Source organism: Dipodomys ordii, unplaced genomic scaffold (assembly GCF_000151885.1).
Source record: "Dipodomys ordii isolate 6190 unplaced genomic scaffold, Dord_2.0 Scaffold136, whole genome shotgun sequence".
In the NCBI taxonomy this organism is placed as follows: Eukaryota; Metazoa; Chordata; class Mammalia; order Rodentia; family Heteromyidae; genus Dipodomys; species Dipodomys ordii.
The window spans coordinates 615,132-632,154 of NW_012267352.1; the positions used below are offsets into that span (position 1 = coordinate 615,132).

The following is a 17,023-nucleotide window of genomic DNA, read 5'->3' on the forward strand; positions in this document are numbered from 1 at the left end:
ATCCCTGTGAACACCGCTGGCGTTCCCGATGGCATTCCAGGCCTGCCGCCGCCAGGAAACCCACCCCTGGCGAACCACCTGCCCGCCTCGCGGGGCAGGTTCGCCGCGGCGGCTACGGGCCATCCACGGGGAGGGGGGGTCGTTTCTTTTTTTTTCCTCTCATTTTAAAGTCCCCCCCCCCTCTGCAAATATTGGAACCTATCTCCTTAGCAAAGAGATCTTTTCCGGCTACCTTATTCCACGACTCCTCTGTCCCCGAAGTTTGACCTTGTTTTGTCATTTACCCTCTGCTCCGGGGTTGGATCGGTCATCCATTCCGATGGTCGTTCACTTAAGTCAAACTTTTTTATTTTTTTAAAGTCTATTTCTGGAACACCAAGGCTCTCGCTTTTCTAGATTTTAAGTGCACTAATCATGGCTCCAAGGAGTAGTAGTTGTGTATGACTTGATTTTTTTGTTTCCCTCCCCCTTTCCGGTGTAAAGCATTTTGGGCCAAAAAGAAACATTGCCTTAGTTGTGTTGGTATTGGAGGCTTACTCAGGTGCTTCGTGAACAACCACTGAAGCTGTGTTAATTTACTCCTGTGAGTAATGGGTGCCCCACCCTGATGTAGTTTTGCCACCTGGTAGTTAATTTCGACTTCAGTAGGGTCTGTACCAAAATGGACTGTAGATCCGAATAGCCTGTTAACCATCTTTGCCCTGAGATGATTTGTTCAATTTTCTGACGGTATTGGAGGTAACTAAAGACACTCTAAAATGTTGGAAACAAGGACAGTGCATTATTTAAATTTAAGTACTTTGGCAAAGTTGTTGGAAAAATTGAGATTGCAGACTGCAGTTACAGCAGTTACATTCAAGATTGGATAATGAAGGTAAGAAGTTTACCTCCTAATCCTGCATGTGTATTTTGAAGACCTTAATCTTTGATGTTGAGTGTGTGGTAGTTACAGACTTAGGGAGAATCATGTGGTCAATAACTACCAAGTAATAGTTTAAAGCTTCGGCAGCATTTTGTTTATGCTTCCTGTTCTGAGTTGTATGCTAATGGCTATTTATTTCAGAAGGGAGAACGTAGCTCCCGTTTTTCACATCTTTTAATAAGCTTAAACAATGGCAAGAAATTTATGAATTTGTGGGTTTTTAAAATTGAATAACCAGCTGGACACTGGTGGCCCACATCTGTAATCTCAGCAACTCTGGAGGCTGAGATCTGAGGATGAGAGTTTGAAGCTAGCTGGGGCAGAAAAGTCTCTGTGAGACTCTTACTCCAAAACTAACCATTCAAACACTGGAAGTGACACTGTGGCTCAAGCGGTAGAACACTAGCCTTGAGCACAAAAAGGCTCAGAGACAGTGCCCAGGCCCTGAGTTCAAGCCCCACAACCAACACAAATAAATAAACAAAAATTGCCTAAACTGAAGCATTGAGTCAGATATGCTGACTCTTGGGTGGTTCCTATGTGTCTGCATAAAAGTGTCCAGAATCAAGTTTCAGAAAGTGATCTTGGTTTTAGCAAGTCCTGCTTCTTAGTGAGTCCCTTCCCTACACAGAGACAGTAGTCTTTATTGGAATCACTGTATAGATGTTATTTTTAATATGTTGCATGTGTATTTAGGTTATTTCATTGATATTGAGAAAATGTTTTTAGAACAACATGTGTTTATAGTTTCATCATGATTCTTGTGCTTAAAGAAAAAAAGACTGATGTGGCTCAAGTGACAGGGCCTACCTACAAGCTGCCTATGAGTTCTAACACTAGTATTTAAAACTGAAAACTTAAATGTGTATTGTTGTTGCTTTCTGTGTTAACAGACTATTACTTTTTTTTTTACAAGTACTAGAACTATTAAAATCATGTACAAATTTATTAATCCTTGAAACTATGTTGAGAGAAAGGAAGTTGACAGGTTTCAAACCACCCAGGTAGGGAATAGGAAGTAGATAGATTTCAAGTGAGGAACTAGGAAGTAAACTTCAAACTTGGAAAGAAACAAAAGTGAAACTATTTTCACTTTGAAACTTGATGGCTTAGGTAATGGATATTGTATATCCAAACTTCTAGCTTGTTTTCTGCTCTCCCTGTTTTTCTCTTCTAAAAAGATAGTGTGTGTGCAGGTGTGCTCATAAATTTTAAGTTACTAAGCTACATTACAGTGGTTAAAATAGTTTCAAGGTTATTATTTTTTTTAATCTAAACCCTACACAAACCGTACCTAGGTCTTTTATTCACTGACAAAGAGGCTTGAGACATTGTATATAAAGAGATAAGAGGTTGTCTTTGCCTTCTTTGGTTGATTGTTCAAATTTGGTCAGGTCAGGGGAGAAAACTCCAGAGACTGCTTTTCTGAGTTTGAGATGTTACAGGTGAAGTTAAAAACAGTATGAGGTATCATTAAACCTGTGGTAATTTGGATCTTGGACATGTATCTTCAGCTTTTGTGCTTTATGATTATTTAAGTGGAGAATCCTTAGATCCTTAGAAATTTGATATTCAAGCTCACTGTGAAGATTTTTTAGGGCAACATAAGTTCTTTCCTCCCAGGATCTAGTTTAACTTATAGATGAAGATGAAAGCATCCTTTTGAGTTGAATAAAACAGGAAGTTCCTTAGACTGTTCTTTGTATATAGTAGGACTCAGCCAGTATTTTTTTTTTTCATGTAGTAATAGGTGGTTTCCTCATAGGAATGCATGTCAATTACTTGCCTTATTTCCCCCACTAAATTTCAAGATGTAAATATGAAGGAATAGTGAAAACTTGAAACTGCATTCATGCTAGGAAAATAGGCAGTGTGAGAGAAAAGACAAGATTGGGGTAGGCTTAAAACACCTTTCTATGACCTTGTACCACTGATCAAATGCCTCTGAATCTTCTAAAGTTTTAAAATTAGAACAGACAAAAGTGACTTCTTTAGTTCTCAGTGTTTGCTGGAGTTACAAGCAAGTATTCTATACATGGAAGATAAAGCAATTGCAGAGAATGTAGACAGGAATCTCATGGGTCTACCTGTCAGCTTTCATTTAATTGCGTGGGTGGTTAGTTAGATGGAAAGTATGCCACAAGATTAAACAAATACAGTTATCCCATTGTAACATGAGACATACAAGACACTGTTAAAAACAAACTTTACAACTTGGGGGGGGATAGTAGGGGAAAAAGGAGGAGGGGATAACAATGCTGGATAGGAAATGTACTCATTACCTTACTCATGTAACTGTAACTCCCCTGTACAGTATCTGCACAATAACAAAAAAGAAAAACAAATACAGAGTTAAAACAAAACCAGAAGAACAACACAAACTGGGAAGTTTCTTAGCTAACACGGAGATTTTCAAGTTTAGATATAATCTAATGTTATAAAATCATATAACATTTAATAGCTATATTAATTAAAGGTTACATGAAAGGGACATTCTATTCTCTGAAAGGGTTGCAATGTTAGCATAAGACCTGATTTGAGCACAGAGATAGTGTTCTAGCTGCTTATGCCTTACTTGTTCCTTAGCCATAACTAATTTTGATTTGTATTCTAACATTATATCTAGCCTTCTTAATTCTGTTCTAATAAACATTTAAAAATTTCTTCAGTATACCATTCTAACTCTTGTCATTGTACCTCTTTCATTTTCCATTTTAACTAAGTTCTAGAACACTATTAACATTAATTTTTAGTTGTGTATTGTTTCATCATTATAAATTATATTACAGAGTTTCCTGATTTTATTTTTATTTTTGGTGGTACTGGGGTTTGAACTCAAGTTTCTGCTTTTGTTAGGTGGGTGCTCCACCATTTGAAGAATAATTCCAGGCCTTTTTGTTTTAATTTCAGATCAGGTCTAGAAAAAAAGGTGTGTGTGTGTGTGTGTGTGTGTGAGAGTGTGTGTGTGTGTGAGAGAGAGTGAAAAAAAAGATGTGTGTGTGGTGTGTTAAACCATTATTGTTCTTGAGTAGCTGAAAAGACAGTTGCATGCCACTATGCCAAAACCTCAGTCTTCATTTCCTGAGTTTTGTAAATGTTTTTAAATCTGATTTGAATTTTGTCCCTCCCCCCCTTTTTTTTTTTGCCAGTGCTGTGACGTGAATTTAGGGGCCTATTGATTACTTGGCTTCCTTGTCTAAGGCTGTTGCTCTGTCACTTTAACCATACTTCCAGTTGTGGGTTGTTTTTGCTTGTTAATTGGAAATAGAGTCTCTTGAGGTAGTATTAGCTGTGATTCTCTAGGCCTCAACCTCCTGAAGAGCTAGGATTATAGGCATGAGCTACTTACTGGTGCCATGCTCTAGATTTTCTCACTTAAATGTCCCTCATCCACCAGAAGGCATAGTGTATTTTGTGTCCATAAAATAACCAAAATGATAGCAGATTAACGTACTTTTTACATATGACTGATCAAGTGTGGTCAAGAAAAACCAGACTGAATGTACTTAATGGAAGTGTTGAACATTTCAGATTTGTTATGAGGTGACATATCTTTGAAGTTGTGCAGTACTATAGGAAAAAAATGAATCAAACATTTGCTGTTCTGCACTGAACTACATGAATCTTTAGAATCTGCAGTCTGTACCCTCCCCTCCCTTCCCCTCCCCTCCCTTTTTTCCCTCCTCTCCCCTGCCCTTCCCCTCCCCCTCCTATCTACCTACCTTCCTTCCTTCTAGTACCAGGGTTTGAACTCAGTCAGTGCATTGAACTTTTTCATTAGGTTGCTTGTATTGCCTCCAGTTCATTCCTCTCTTTTTGGTTTACTTTATGGGTAGGATTTGTGATGTAGCCTTCCTTTCATTTACTGATTTTTATTTTTGGTACATTGTTTAGGAAATATGATTTGTAATAGTTCTACGAATTTGTCAGCATTTTCTTTTTCTTGAGACAGTGTCTGGCTATATAGCCAGTTTCCCAATCTTAAGGTTCTAGGTATGTCCTCACGCTCAGCTGAATAACATTTTCTCATGGTCAAGTTCATAAGGTTTTAACAAACATTAAGTGTGGGCTTTGGGGGAATGCTTACCCAAACCATAGCACTACATTTGCTTTCCCATTTATGTTTTATAAGTTTATATCTTTCTTTACTTTCTGGATGTCTGTTTGCTCTATGGTATACTTTTATGAACAGAAGTGATTGTTTGTTGTTTGGGGGCTGGCTTTGAACCCTGGGGCACAAAATCCTCTTCCTTTAAGTGTCCCAGGTATCTGAGACTACAGCAGGCTGCCCCTGCATCCTGTTTAATGCATACTTAGATTTAATTTATTCTTATATGTAAGTAGTTTTCTTTATTATTTGAACTTTCTTGCCCACTTTGTATTTCCTTATTGCTCTGGAATTAATCATCCCTCCCCTCCCTTCCTCTCCTCTCCGTCCCTCCCCCACCTCTTTCTCTCTCTTTCTTTGTCTTTCCTTCCTTCCTTCCTTCCTTCCTTTCTTTCTCTCTCTCTCTCTCTCTTTATTTCTTTCTTTCTTTCTTTCTGCATTTGTTTCATTCTGCTTGAATTTTGTTTTAGTAGGTGGATAAATTCATCCCGATTTCAATTCAAGAACCAACAACTTTATTGAATAGAACCTTCCTCAACATTGAATCTATGGCAGAAATTTTTATGCTTATTTCTGTTTTTCTAAGTAAAGGGATAGCAGTGACTGTCTACTTTGAAATGTTTGATTGCAATTTTGCTAAAAGTTGCTTCACAATAAACAGATAATTTAGATATAACCAAAGTTACTAAATAGGAACATTGAGAATAACAAGGTTAACTTTGACAGATGGTCAACTTTATTTGACTTCAAATAAAGGGATTACTGCATACGTTCAGGATATTCTTGTAATATGTTTTGGAGTAAATTTTATTGCTGTTGTCCTCTGTACTACATCTGTTACCCTGGTAGTTAGTTGATAGCCATTATCAAGTTCCCTAAGATGAGTCCCCAGGTTTGGATTACAGCTTAACCCCTTTCCCTTTCTTCCCTCCACCCTTCCTCTCTTCATCCTTTCCTCATTCCCTTCCTTCCCTCAGTCTTCCTCCCTGTCTCTCTCCCCATTTCTTCTTTCTTCTTCCTTCTTCCACTGCTCTCTATTTTTTTCCTCCCCTAGCTCAGAAAATGTAGTTTTAGCAGTGTACTCAAGCTGAATATTATACCAAATAGGTTGTGTAGTTTAGTATAGAGCGGAGTACATATGGTGTAAATAAGAGGTAGCGGTCATTGTTTACTTTGGTCAATGCCAAAATTTATGGAACTTTGCCTTGTGAACATATCTGAGTGTCTGGATAGTCCAGAGAGGAAGATGCGGCTGTGCATTGTGAAAACTGCTCTTGCAGATACCACATCATAGCATTTTCTAGAGTAATAATAGGGCTGCCCACACTTTTTAAATGTTTGTAAGCTTATTATATGAGGAGAAAGATGAGACTTATCAGTAGAAAACAGTGGCAAGTAGGTTGTACTGTTGGGCAGAATTCTGTGAGCTTTTTAGTCTTAAGAACATATATTTAAACTACAACTTTAATCTTGTGTAGTTAAATTGTGAACATATACATGGAAATCCAGGGCAATAGAATTTTGCCATTAAGTATACTATATTTTTCTGTGTCTTTTAACTGATAATTTCCTAATGTAGCAGTTACTAAAATGCTGCTTTTGTTCAGGAACACTAACTCCTCACTTAGACCCATCAATTAACTAAAAGTAGGGTAAGAGCCAAGCATTCCAACCTCCACTTTATATCTATGTGTTTTGTCTTGAGCCATTCTCTTCTACAGTTAGTTTGTAGCCATCTTAGAATCCAGGAAGGAATGGTCCACCTGCTAAGTGTCAGAGATTTATCCTGACCCCTCTGCTCCCCTCAGGTAATCAAGGTATATCAGCTTCTCCAGAACTCATAGTACAAGGACTGAGAAAATAACCAGCAGATCACATCAAAAACTGGGGATGTCTAATAACTATGCACTTCTCTCCCCTTAGTTCTTTGTCTGTTTAAACTGTAGCACGTGTCTGTGCTCCAAGGATGGTTGAAATAAAGTGCTGTCTTTCCATGATTGCCTATGCTAAATAATAAATAATAAATGTTCTTTCTTTGCCCTTCACCATGTCTCTTTAGCCGTACCTAACATCTGGATATCTAAAACTCTGGATTTACTAAGAATTAGTGTTTAAGTTTCTGCTATTTTTTGTAAACTCCATCTTTGAGAGACGGTGTCTTTTCCCATTCATGTATATCAACTACTACCAAATTTGTATATTCAAAATAAATGTAATCTTGCCTCCTCATATTAACTGTGGATTCAGGTTTTCATTTTCCCTATTCTACTAAAATATGCAATCACTAGTTAGTATCATGTCTCATTTTTTTCTCTGTTTTAAGCACATTGAAAAGTAAATAATACGCCAGACCTTTTGGTTACATGTAGTGTGAGTCAGAGATACATATGTGATATTAGAAATTGATAAGGGAAAGGTAGGATCTAGGAAGGTCAGGGAAAGTGTCACAGAGCAGATAATGTTTGCAATAAACTGCTGAAGATATATAGGCAGAGTGATATTATTATGGTAGGCTAAGAAAAGTTATAAACAATGGACGACACTGAAACAGCAACTACAAGTAGCTTTATGTGGCTGACTGTGGGATAATAAATTGATTTTTGAGGTAGATACCAGTGACTCATGTCTGCAATTCTAGCTATTCAAGAGGCTGAGATCTGGAGGATCTGGTTTGAAATCTGACTAGGCAGAAAAATTTGAGTGACGCTTATCTCCAGAATAATCAGCAAGATGCCTCACTGGAATATGAGTGCTTGTATTACATAAATGCTTAATATTGCTTTAGTATTCTATTACATTACATAAATGCTTAGTGTTGCTTTGGTATTCTATAAAAAGATAGGAAGAAAGTTACCAAAATTGGAATTTTTGCATTTATAAGACTCCATGGAAATGATATAGCATAATAAGATACAGTGGTATATGTCATTCATTTAAATGTTGAAGTTCTTTTAAGTATACTTAACTGGAAGTATGAAATACAACATACCTGAAACCACTCTTGGGTTACTACATTGGATGTGTTAAATTCATTTTGAGTGAAAGTCAGGCCTTAATGAATCTCTGAGGAGACAAAACCATTCGACTTCATAAATGACCTAAACTTTGCTTGATATGTAAGCATAAGCAAAACTCTAGTGATTTATTGTAAATGCCAATATTAAAGAGACATACAAATTAAGCTCCATCAGAAGTCACCAACAAACCTGAATAACACCTGAAGGTTTTTCACCAGAATAGACTAAGAAAAGCAAAATTGTCTTTGCTTTACTTCTGTTTTCATCCCATGAAAGCCTTTTCTTGTGTTTCCTAGGTGGAGCTTCTGGTTCATTTATTGAGTAGTTATTTCACTGAAATAAATGCTTTAAAATTTTTGTTGTGGCTCAGTTTCCTTTTGAACATTTGATATGTTCATGAACATGTGCATGAACCTTTCAGTAGGATTGACAACATCAGGATTAGAAAATAATGCTTGTGAAGTTCAAATATAGTGTAGGAAAGTGTAGAAAGTGTAAAACATTTGCTTAATAACTAGATTTGGATTTTTGATTTCCTCATTACTAGTGTTTTTTGTTCTGTGGATGAGCTTAAGTCTTGTTCTATGGCTTATTGAATTCATCTTTACACACTCTGCTGTATTCATTCTGTTCATAATGAATGAGCTCCTCATGTGCTAGCATTATAGTTGGTACCAGAAGTACACTAATGAGAGAAATAGTTCTGATCTGATGATAAGCCATACTGCATTATATATATCTATGGTGAGCTTGAAGAGAACTTTTCTAACCTTAAAAGAGAACAAACGAATGTGTGAATGTGCAGAGTTTTGTCTTAGGAAAGAGAAAGATACTTTGTGGACCCTGAATGAGCATTAGAGGGAAAAGAAACAAACCTGAAGATCAAGGAGGGCTTCAGATAGAGATTCTGGCATGCAGAGGGCCTTTTCATATTAAAAGACAGCTCTGTAAACCAGGCATGGTTGCACATACCTGTAATTCCAGCTATTTGGAAGGCAACTAAAGGATATAGGTCCAAGGCCAACCCAGAGAAAGGTTAGTGAGGCTCTCACACAATGAATTTGTGTGCCTTATCTCCTGTTTAAAGTGTCTGTCAGTTGACTGCCAGAGTATTATCAGAAGGGAAATTTCCCTTCACAAAGGATTATTATATAAATGAAATGATCTGTCAGTGAGTTTTGGAGATTTTTTGTTATGGTGAGAACATGAAATGAAACAGCTAAGTGATAGCCAGTACATATATAATTATTTGCAAAAATAAATATACTGATAGCTGATGACCTTAAAGACAGTAGAATGAACTAAGACTTGCATAGGTGGGTACTGTGGAAATGCCTGCCCAGTACTGCCTCCCAGTGTTTTCTTGCACACTGTTTTGAAGTTTAAGAATGACATGTCATTTTCTGCCAAGTTTTTTTTTTCTGTATTCTTAGAAAATTTGAAGGCTCCCTACCCCCTCTTTTCTTCTCTTTCTCTCTATTTTCTAGAGATCATTTTGAAAAGCTAGCCTTTTCCCTTAGGTGTAAAAACCTTTGGCTTCCTTTTGTTTGGACTTAACTGAATTTCATTTATTTTTGGAAATTTATTTCAAGAAGCCAATGACTGACTTATGAGTCATTCAACTCTTAGCACAGTTTTTATTCTGCCATAAATTCAACAGTGCTTCAGTTTTCTTTGACTGTTATCTGAATATTTTATGTCAGTGATGATTTTTTTATGAGTTTTTATTTTTCATGAAATCAGTCAGTAATCAAGAAAATATGGAGAGTATATGAGCTAGAGTTTCAAAGACCTAGTTTCATTCCTGTCTTTGAATGCACTCTAAAATCTGTTGAAGAGATTCTGATACTTCAGTAGCTACTTCCTAAAAAGTGGGTGTGAGGTTTTCTACTAGAAACATTACGATAGTCTTGTATAGCAAGAGCATAATAAATGCTAGTCTTCTTAATGTAAGCCAGTGCATCCTTAGAAAATTGTATTGTTGCTAAACATGCTTTCTTTTGTCACAAATGAGCTTGCTGCATCTTTTTGCTTTACCTAGATAAAAATTGTGAGAAGAGAAGCTCTTGAGGATTGGTAATCCTGGGCCTTTGAGTCCAAGTCCCCTAAGGCTAGATTGAAAGATAAAGAGATTTACATCTCTAAGCCTTGAGAGTTAAGGGCCTGGTATTCCAGGCTTTAGAAGCTATAGATTTAGGGCTCTCAAGACACAGGTTGGAGACTTACTAGACATTTCATCTTGCCCTTCTTGGTCCAGCACTAGGAACAGGTTGAGCCCATCCCCATTTACTTTTATGGGTAAGGAATCAATAGAAGGAGGACCTTGGAACTCAATAAAAAGAACCAACGGTATTGGGTCCATATTGGATCTGTAATTGCTGCTATAGGAAGAGAGATCCTTACATGTTTCTAGTTAATGATCAGGATATATCACAGAGCAGAACTTTGGTAAAGTAGACAGTCAAACTTTAAAAGACAGTAGGTTCTTGCAGCCACTACAAACAAAACAGAAAGAAAGAAACCTCAAAGCAGATTTTTTAGGAGATGAAGAACCAGATTTTCAAAGACAAGAAGATGCTTTACTATATAAGTGAAATGGCTCCCTCTGCCTTAACAGAATTTTTTTTTTTTTGATTGTACATCTCTGGAGCAAAATCTTTTCCTTTCCCCCATCCCCCCAGTTCAGCTAAGAACATTCTTTCTACCTTTAATCCACCTAAGCATCTTCCCCCTATCTTTTGTTATCATTCATTCTGAGTCACAACTTATGAAAACTTAAACCATGAATATATATATGTATATATATATACATATATATGTATATATATATATATATATATATATATGTATCTGCTATTTTTCTAGGCAGTATGACTAGTAAAAAGTAAAACCCTAAAGAACTATAACAAGATTCCCAGGTCTTGCTTTTCTCTAAAATACAATAGCATTCTGCACTCTTTCCAGTGAACTATTGGTTATAACGAACCATCCTAAAATTCACTTGCATACTGAATATTATCATCATGCTCACAGATGGTTGCTGGTTGGCCAAGTGCTTCATTCTTCCAGCGTAAGTGGACTACCCAAGTCATCTTCTTAAGAGAGTTGTACATGTTTGAGGAAGCAACTCATGCAAGTATTGTCCTTTGTGTTAAGACAGTGATGTCAGATAAAAATAAGGATTTGGCATGTTCTGTATAATCATTTCTGGCTCTATGTTCAGCTTGGCACTTACTATGTGGGCATTAAGGTGGTTTTATACTGGTTGGTATTCTACCCTGTTAGCTTAATAAGATTTGAAAGATGTACAAGATGTTATGTTGAAAAACAAACTTTACAACTTTGGTGGGGGGGTAGGGGGTCTCGGGTCAGGGATGGTAAGAGAAAACAAAGGAGGAGGCAACAATGCTTGATAAGAAATGTACTCATTACCTTGCTCATGTAATTGTAACCCCTCTGTACAGTATTTTCACAATGAAGTTATTAATGAAAATATTTGAAAGAGGTGACATTAACCATGGTACATTGCATTTATAAACTCGCATGTTAAATGGAAACTTCTTTTACAACTACTAAATGATAATAAAAATTATTTTGTAAATGATGAATATATATATACACACACACACATCATTGTTTAATTCAAACTGCTTCTTGGTTCATTTACATCAAAATTATTTGATATAATTGCTCCCTAGAATTACACTATTGTCTTGGGGCCTGACTTTATAATTAGACATAGATCAGCCTCTGTATATTAAGAAACTAATATTAAAAAACTCTCTGTAAGTTGAGAACTGTTTCTTTAGTAGAAGGACATTTACATGGTTTCCATTTTTTTCCAGCATTTAAAAAATAATATCCGTCAACATTTATATAAATGACTTGTTCCTTCAGATTTCCAATTATCTGTCTTAGATTCATAGTTGAAAAATTTGCCTTTAAGGAAAATAATAGGGTTTTGTTGCTCGTTGCAGTGAGATTACAGACAGGCTTCTAAAGTTGTTTTTTTTTTTTAAATGACTTAAGACATCAAATTAGCTGAAGAGAATCTCCATAGTATTTTTATACGTCCTCAATTCATCATAAAGTGCTGCCTAACTCAGTCATGAGTCCATTGTTAGTTCCTAATACCTTTCTAAATGGAAATTGATAGGAAAGTCGATAGGTTTAAGGACAATTTTTCCTTAAACCCTGTAAATTTGGCAATTTGATTGTTTCATTGAGTTGTTATACTTTCTTAGATTTTAACATAACTTTGCCTAAGTATTTATTTATTGTACTTATTTATTATTTACTTTATTATTATTATTTATCTTATTTATTGGTTAATCTCAATTCAGCTCCTTAATAAGATTTTTATGGAAAAGATTTTCTTTTTCAAGAGTTACATGGATAGGGAAGTCTTTGACATTTTATTTTTTTCCCCCCTTCTACTTTACTTAGGACCTGAATTTGTATGTTATGCATACTTAGGCTAATTAAGCATGTTTTAAAATGTATATTTTGCAATTCTGACTCCAATACATTTCAATGCAGAATATTTTAGAACTTTATTTTGAAATCATTTAAAAGTTTGCACGAGTAATACAAAGAAATTCCATGAATAAATGGTCTTATGTATTTTCAGAGTTCATGGTGTAATAATTCACTTTTTACTTTCTTCTAGCACCAACAGACATTTTTGAATCAGTTGAGAGAAATTACTGGCATTAATGACACCCAGATACTGCAGCAAGCTTTGAAGGTATGGCCTATCTGAGACATGGACTTTGTATTACATCTTCACCTCCACTCTGTATTGAAGTTGGAAGTTGAGTTATTTATTTTGACTATGGTAGTTTTGGAGATAGAGGAATGACCTTTTAAAAGAGCCTTACTCAGTGCACTGCAATTTTGACCATATTAACTTTCAGCAATCTGATGTTTCAGATTGGAATGATGGATACCTTCTCTCTACATGAAAGCTTCTTTTGGCAAAACAGTAGGATGTGAATCCTATCACTAATGTTATTACCACAGACCTAGTCTTAGAATTTAAATTGGGGACTCAGGGTTAGGTGTTACAGAAAGTTGCATAAATGGAGTATAAAGTAGAAAATAGAGTTAAAGCTTGCATTTACTTTTCTCAAGAGGAAGAAATACAATTTTATTTTTGCATTCAACTGTATAAAAATATTCGGCTTCAAGTTTCAGTTGTAATAGGCAGCAAAATAAAGTACATTGGTTATGTCTGTGAAATATCTTCATTACCACATAGAAGTTCAAGTATAAGTCATGTGGATAATTCACAGTGAATGTATGACGCTCTTGAACTAGAACTATAATTTAAGCTCATTATTTGTTGCTATTAAAGGTTAAAAGTAATGTAGTGTTTTTGTTACTATGGTCATGTATACAATTACAGTCTTTAGCGCTTACTCTATGAGACAAAGTTAATTAAATGATTACTAATTTTGAGCCAAAAGGTCTTTGTTTCCAGAAACAATTTAAATCATGAGATAATTAAAATAGTAATCACCATACTGATAATAGTAACTAAACAGTTGATAGAGCTAGGTACTATCTGATTTTATTTGTGCTAACTCATCCTCATAATGATTCTTAAATAGTGTTGCTTCCACCATCCTGAGTCTTTCCCCCCCACCCCCTTTTTGAAGATAATGGGAAAACAGTTTAACTCCCTGAGATCTCACAGCCAGAAAGTGGAAGAAGCTGGCAGAGAAGCCACAGCAGCTTGATCTCTGGATGCGACATTAAATTTTTTGTTTCTTTTATTGGAAGCTTTGCTTCATCTTGTTTTCCCTATAAAGAAAGTGATGCAACAGTACTGTTAGGGCATTAGTACAGGAGTTATGAAGCCACTGTAAGTTGTTGGAGAGAAGAAGTATTGTACCTCATCTTTTATGAGTATGACATTGAGATGTTGCCAATCCTTCCTTTACTCTGATAAATACCATGACTGCATCATTCCAAGTCAGTTTTCAGAAAATGCCTTTCTCAATATATCATAGAATATAAAGCTCCTGGCCCATCACTTTCCCAGTTTCAATTTGCAGATTTTTACTTTTTTAACTTGAAGAATGTAGACCAAATTAAGTCTTATCTACATTCCTTTGATTTAATTTGCATGAATAGGAGACCTTGTTTTCCCAAGCTTCAGTTTCATTTTAATCACAGGGTGCGGGGGGGGGGGAGGGTGGGAGAACGTATTTAGACCTTCCTTGTTGCCTGTTGTAAATTTTTGAGATGTTTAATAATGAGTCAGTGCTCTTGAGAATCACCAATGTGGAATCTACTTTGGGAAACACTTTGTTTCTGATAAATTTCAATACTTTTAAATCAAAGTATGACATTTTTTATGTACTAATTTTTTTTGGTGTGTAATTTCAGTTTTGAGGCTTGAACTCAGGGCCTGAGACAGCTTTTTTACTCAAGGCACACGCTCTATAACATTTGAGCCCCAGAACATTACTGCCTGGGTTTTGGTGGTTAATTAGAGATAAGAATGTCACAGACTTTCCTGCCTGGTTTGTCTTTGAACTGTGATCCTCAGATCTGAGCCTCCTGAGTGGTTAGGATTATAGGCATAAGCTACCAGTTGCAGGCTATGTACTTAATTTTTTCATTATTATGTGTGATGACATATGACATGCTCAGCACATTTCTTGGCACAGAACTAGTGTTTAATAAAATTGGCCATGACTATGATTAATTTATAGCCATTACAATGTGATAGCCATTACCATTTTTGATTAAGTTACTAATCTGATAGTATTGTCTACTCATATTTTTGATGAGTCATTTATAATGTCACAGTGTTGAATGTAATACAGAATAAATCAGAGGTGTTTTTGCAAATTGTCCTCTTTTCAAATTTTCTTCTCCCCGTTGACTGCTAGAATTAGAGTTGAGCTGGGTTTTGGGAACTTCATTTGTTTCAGTCGTTTAGGAATGCATCAAATACCGGATCTTGATCCATCAAATACATCTTGATCTTTCTATCATTTCCCGTATTTAAGGTGATTTGCTTTTGTCCTTTAATCTTATTATTATTTTTTTTCCTCAGTAGTCCTGGGGCTTGAGCTCAGAGTCATGGTGTTATCCCTCAGCTAAATTTTGCTCAAGGCTAGCACTTAAGCACTTGAACCTACTGGTCCACATCTGACTTTTTGAAAGCTAATTGGATATTAGACTCTCACTGAGTTTCGAGCCTGTGCTGGTTTTAAACCATTATCCTGAAATCTCAGCCTTCTGAGCAGTTAGGATTATAGGCATGAGCCATTGGCACCTGACCACATGTTCTGTTCTTAATATATAGCCAGTGTAAACCTTTTACAATGAAAATTCATGAGGTCTTAACATGTAATTCTTGTGCAAAATCCTCCACTGCCTTCCTTTTACACTGTTGTATATAGTGAAGTTCTCAGGGCTGTCCATGTTCTAACATCTGCCACTGTAATGACCATTATTCATGTAATCAGCTTCTCATATTGTTTCAGTTAGCTGTGTTTAGTGTGATACTATTTTATTAACCATGTAGAGAATATAAAGATAAAATTGGCCAAGGCTCTTAGCACTTTGCTGCTTTAAATTTTTATTCTAACATTATTACTTTTAAGCGAACTTAAGACTTTTTACCTTAGGTATGTATTTTAGAAAGAACTTAAGTAAAATTCATGCGTAAACTCGAATGGAATTGTCATCTTGATTAATTTGAGGATTTCTGTCCAGGAGTTACACATACCTTTCCATACTGTTGAATTTCAATATGTTTTGCTATTTTCGTTCTGAGTCCCTGACATTTTGCTTGTGTGTCACCCCAAGCTACACATCTAATACGTAAATTAAATATATTATCTTTCATTGTACTTTTATAGTACTTTTTATTTCCTTTTTATATGGCAAGTCCTAGAAAAAGATTGAGTTTATTTAAGTGTTTATAAGTATGCTTTTGTATGGAGGATTTTTATGATACAGAAAATTATATAAAGTTTGTGAGATACTGTGTAGAATTATTCCTAAACATTCTATGTTCCTGTCTTAACCTTTGAAGGATAGTAATGGAAACTTGGAATTAGCAGTAGCTTTTCTTACTGCAAAGAATGCAAAGACCCCTCAGCAGGAGGAGACCACTTACTATCAAACAGCACTTCCTGGCAACGATAGATACATCAGTGTGGGAAGCCAAGCAGATACAAGTAAGTTGTCTTTTCCTTTTAAATAATGGAATGAAATGTATGAGAAATATCTCATGGTAATATACTGATGTTTCTTGAACAGGGGTGAAGAACAGCACAGCAAAGGAACTAAATTAGCCTTGGTTTCTTTTAATGTAGTTGAAAAGAACAAGTATTATTAGCCACATTCTACTTTTTTTCCCCTTGAATTAGAGGTAACAGATTATATTTAGTTATCTATATATTTAGCTACCTAGTTATGGCTTTGAAATATAGAATTGTCTCAACTATATTTATTAGAAATAGCTAGAATTTTAAAAAGATCATGATCACTGGTGGACTGTAACTAGTGTGCTTTGTACTACTTTGGAGGTAAAGTACTAGTTCTAATCACTAGAAAGTTTATTTTTCAACAAAATTTCTTTTCCCTTCTCCCAACTTCCAGTAAAAATTTGGGGAAAAGACCTATCACTCTGCATCAAAATCTCCTTTAATCCAAAACAAAAAACCCCTTAAAAACCTGGGAGAGGTATTTTGAGACCTCACAGATGCGTATGTACATATTAATGCATACATGGCAGATTCACATGTGATTTTAGGGCTTTTTTTTTTCTCATAGTATAGAGCTTTTCAGGATACACTCAAGTTACCTCTATATCACACCATGAGTTAATAACTGTACTCTGACTGAGAGTGCATATGGTAGAGTATGTACTTAGCTTGTGTGAGACACTGAGTTCGTTCTCTACACCTAAAACAAGAAAAAAAACTACACTACCCATGTGTAAGCATTTAT

The 17,023-nt window shown here is 35.7% G+C and overlaps 1 protein-coding gene across 1 annotated transcript in view; it reads left to right on the forward strand.

Moving 5' to 3' along the window:
- The first annotated feature begins 868 nt into the window (after positions 1 to 868).
- The window catches only part of Usp25 (ubiquitin specific peptidase 25), a 101,151-nt gene continuing 84,996 nt past the window's right edge, over positions 869 to 17,023 (forward strand). The window contains exons 1-3 of the mRNA XM_013031017.1: positions 869 to 874; positions 12,717 to 12,794; positions 16,104 to 16,248. Of these exons, the coding sequence (XP_012886471.1) occupies positions 869 to 874; positions 12,717 to 12,794; positions 16,104 to 16,248 (229 nt within the window). The remainder of the gene's footprint in view (positions 875 to 12,716; positions 12,795 to 16,103; positions 16,249 to 17,023) is intronic.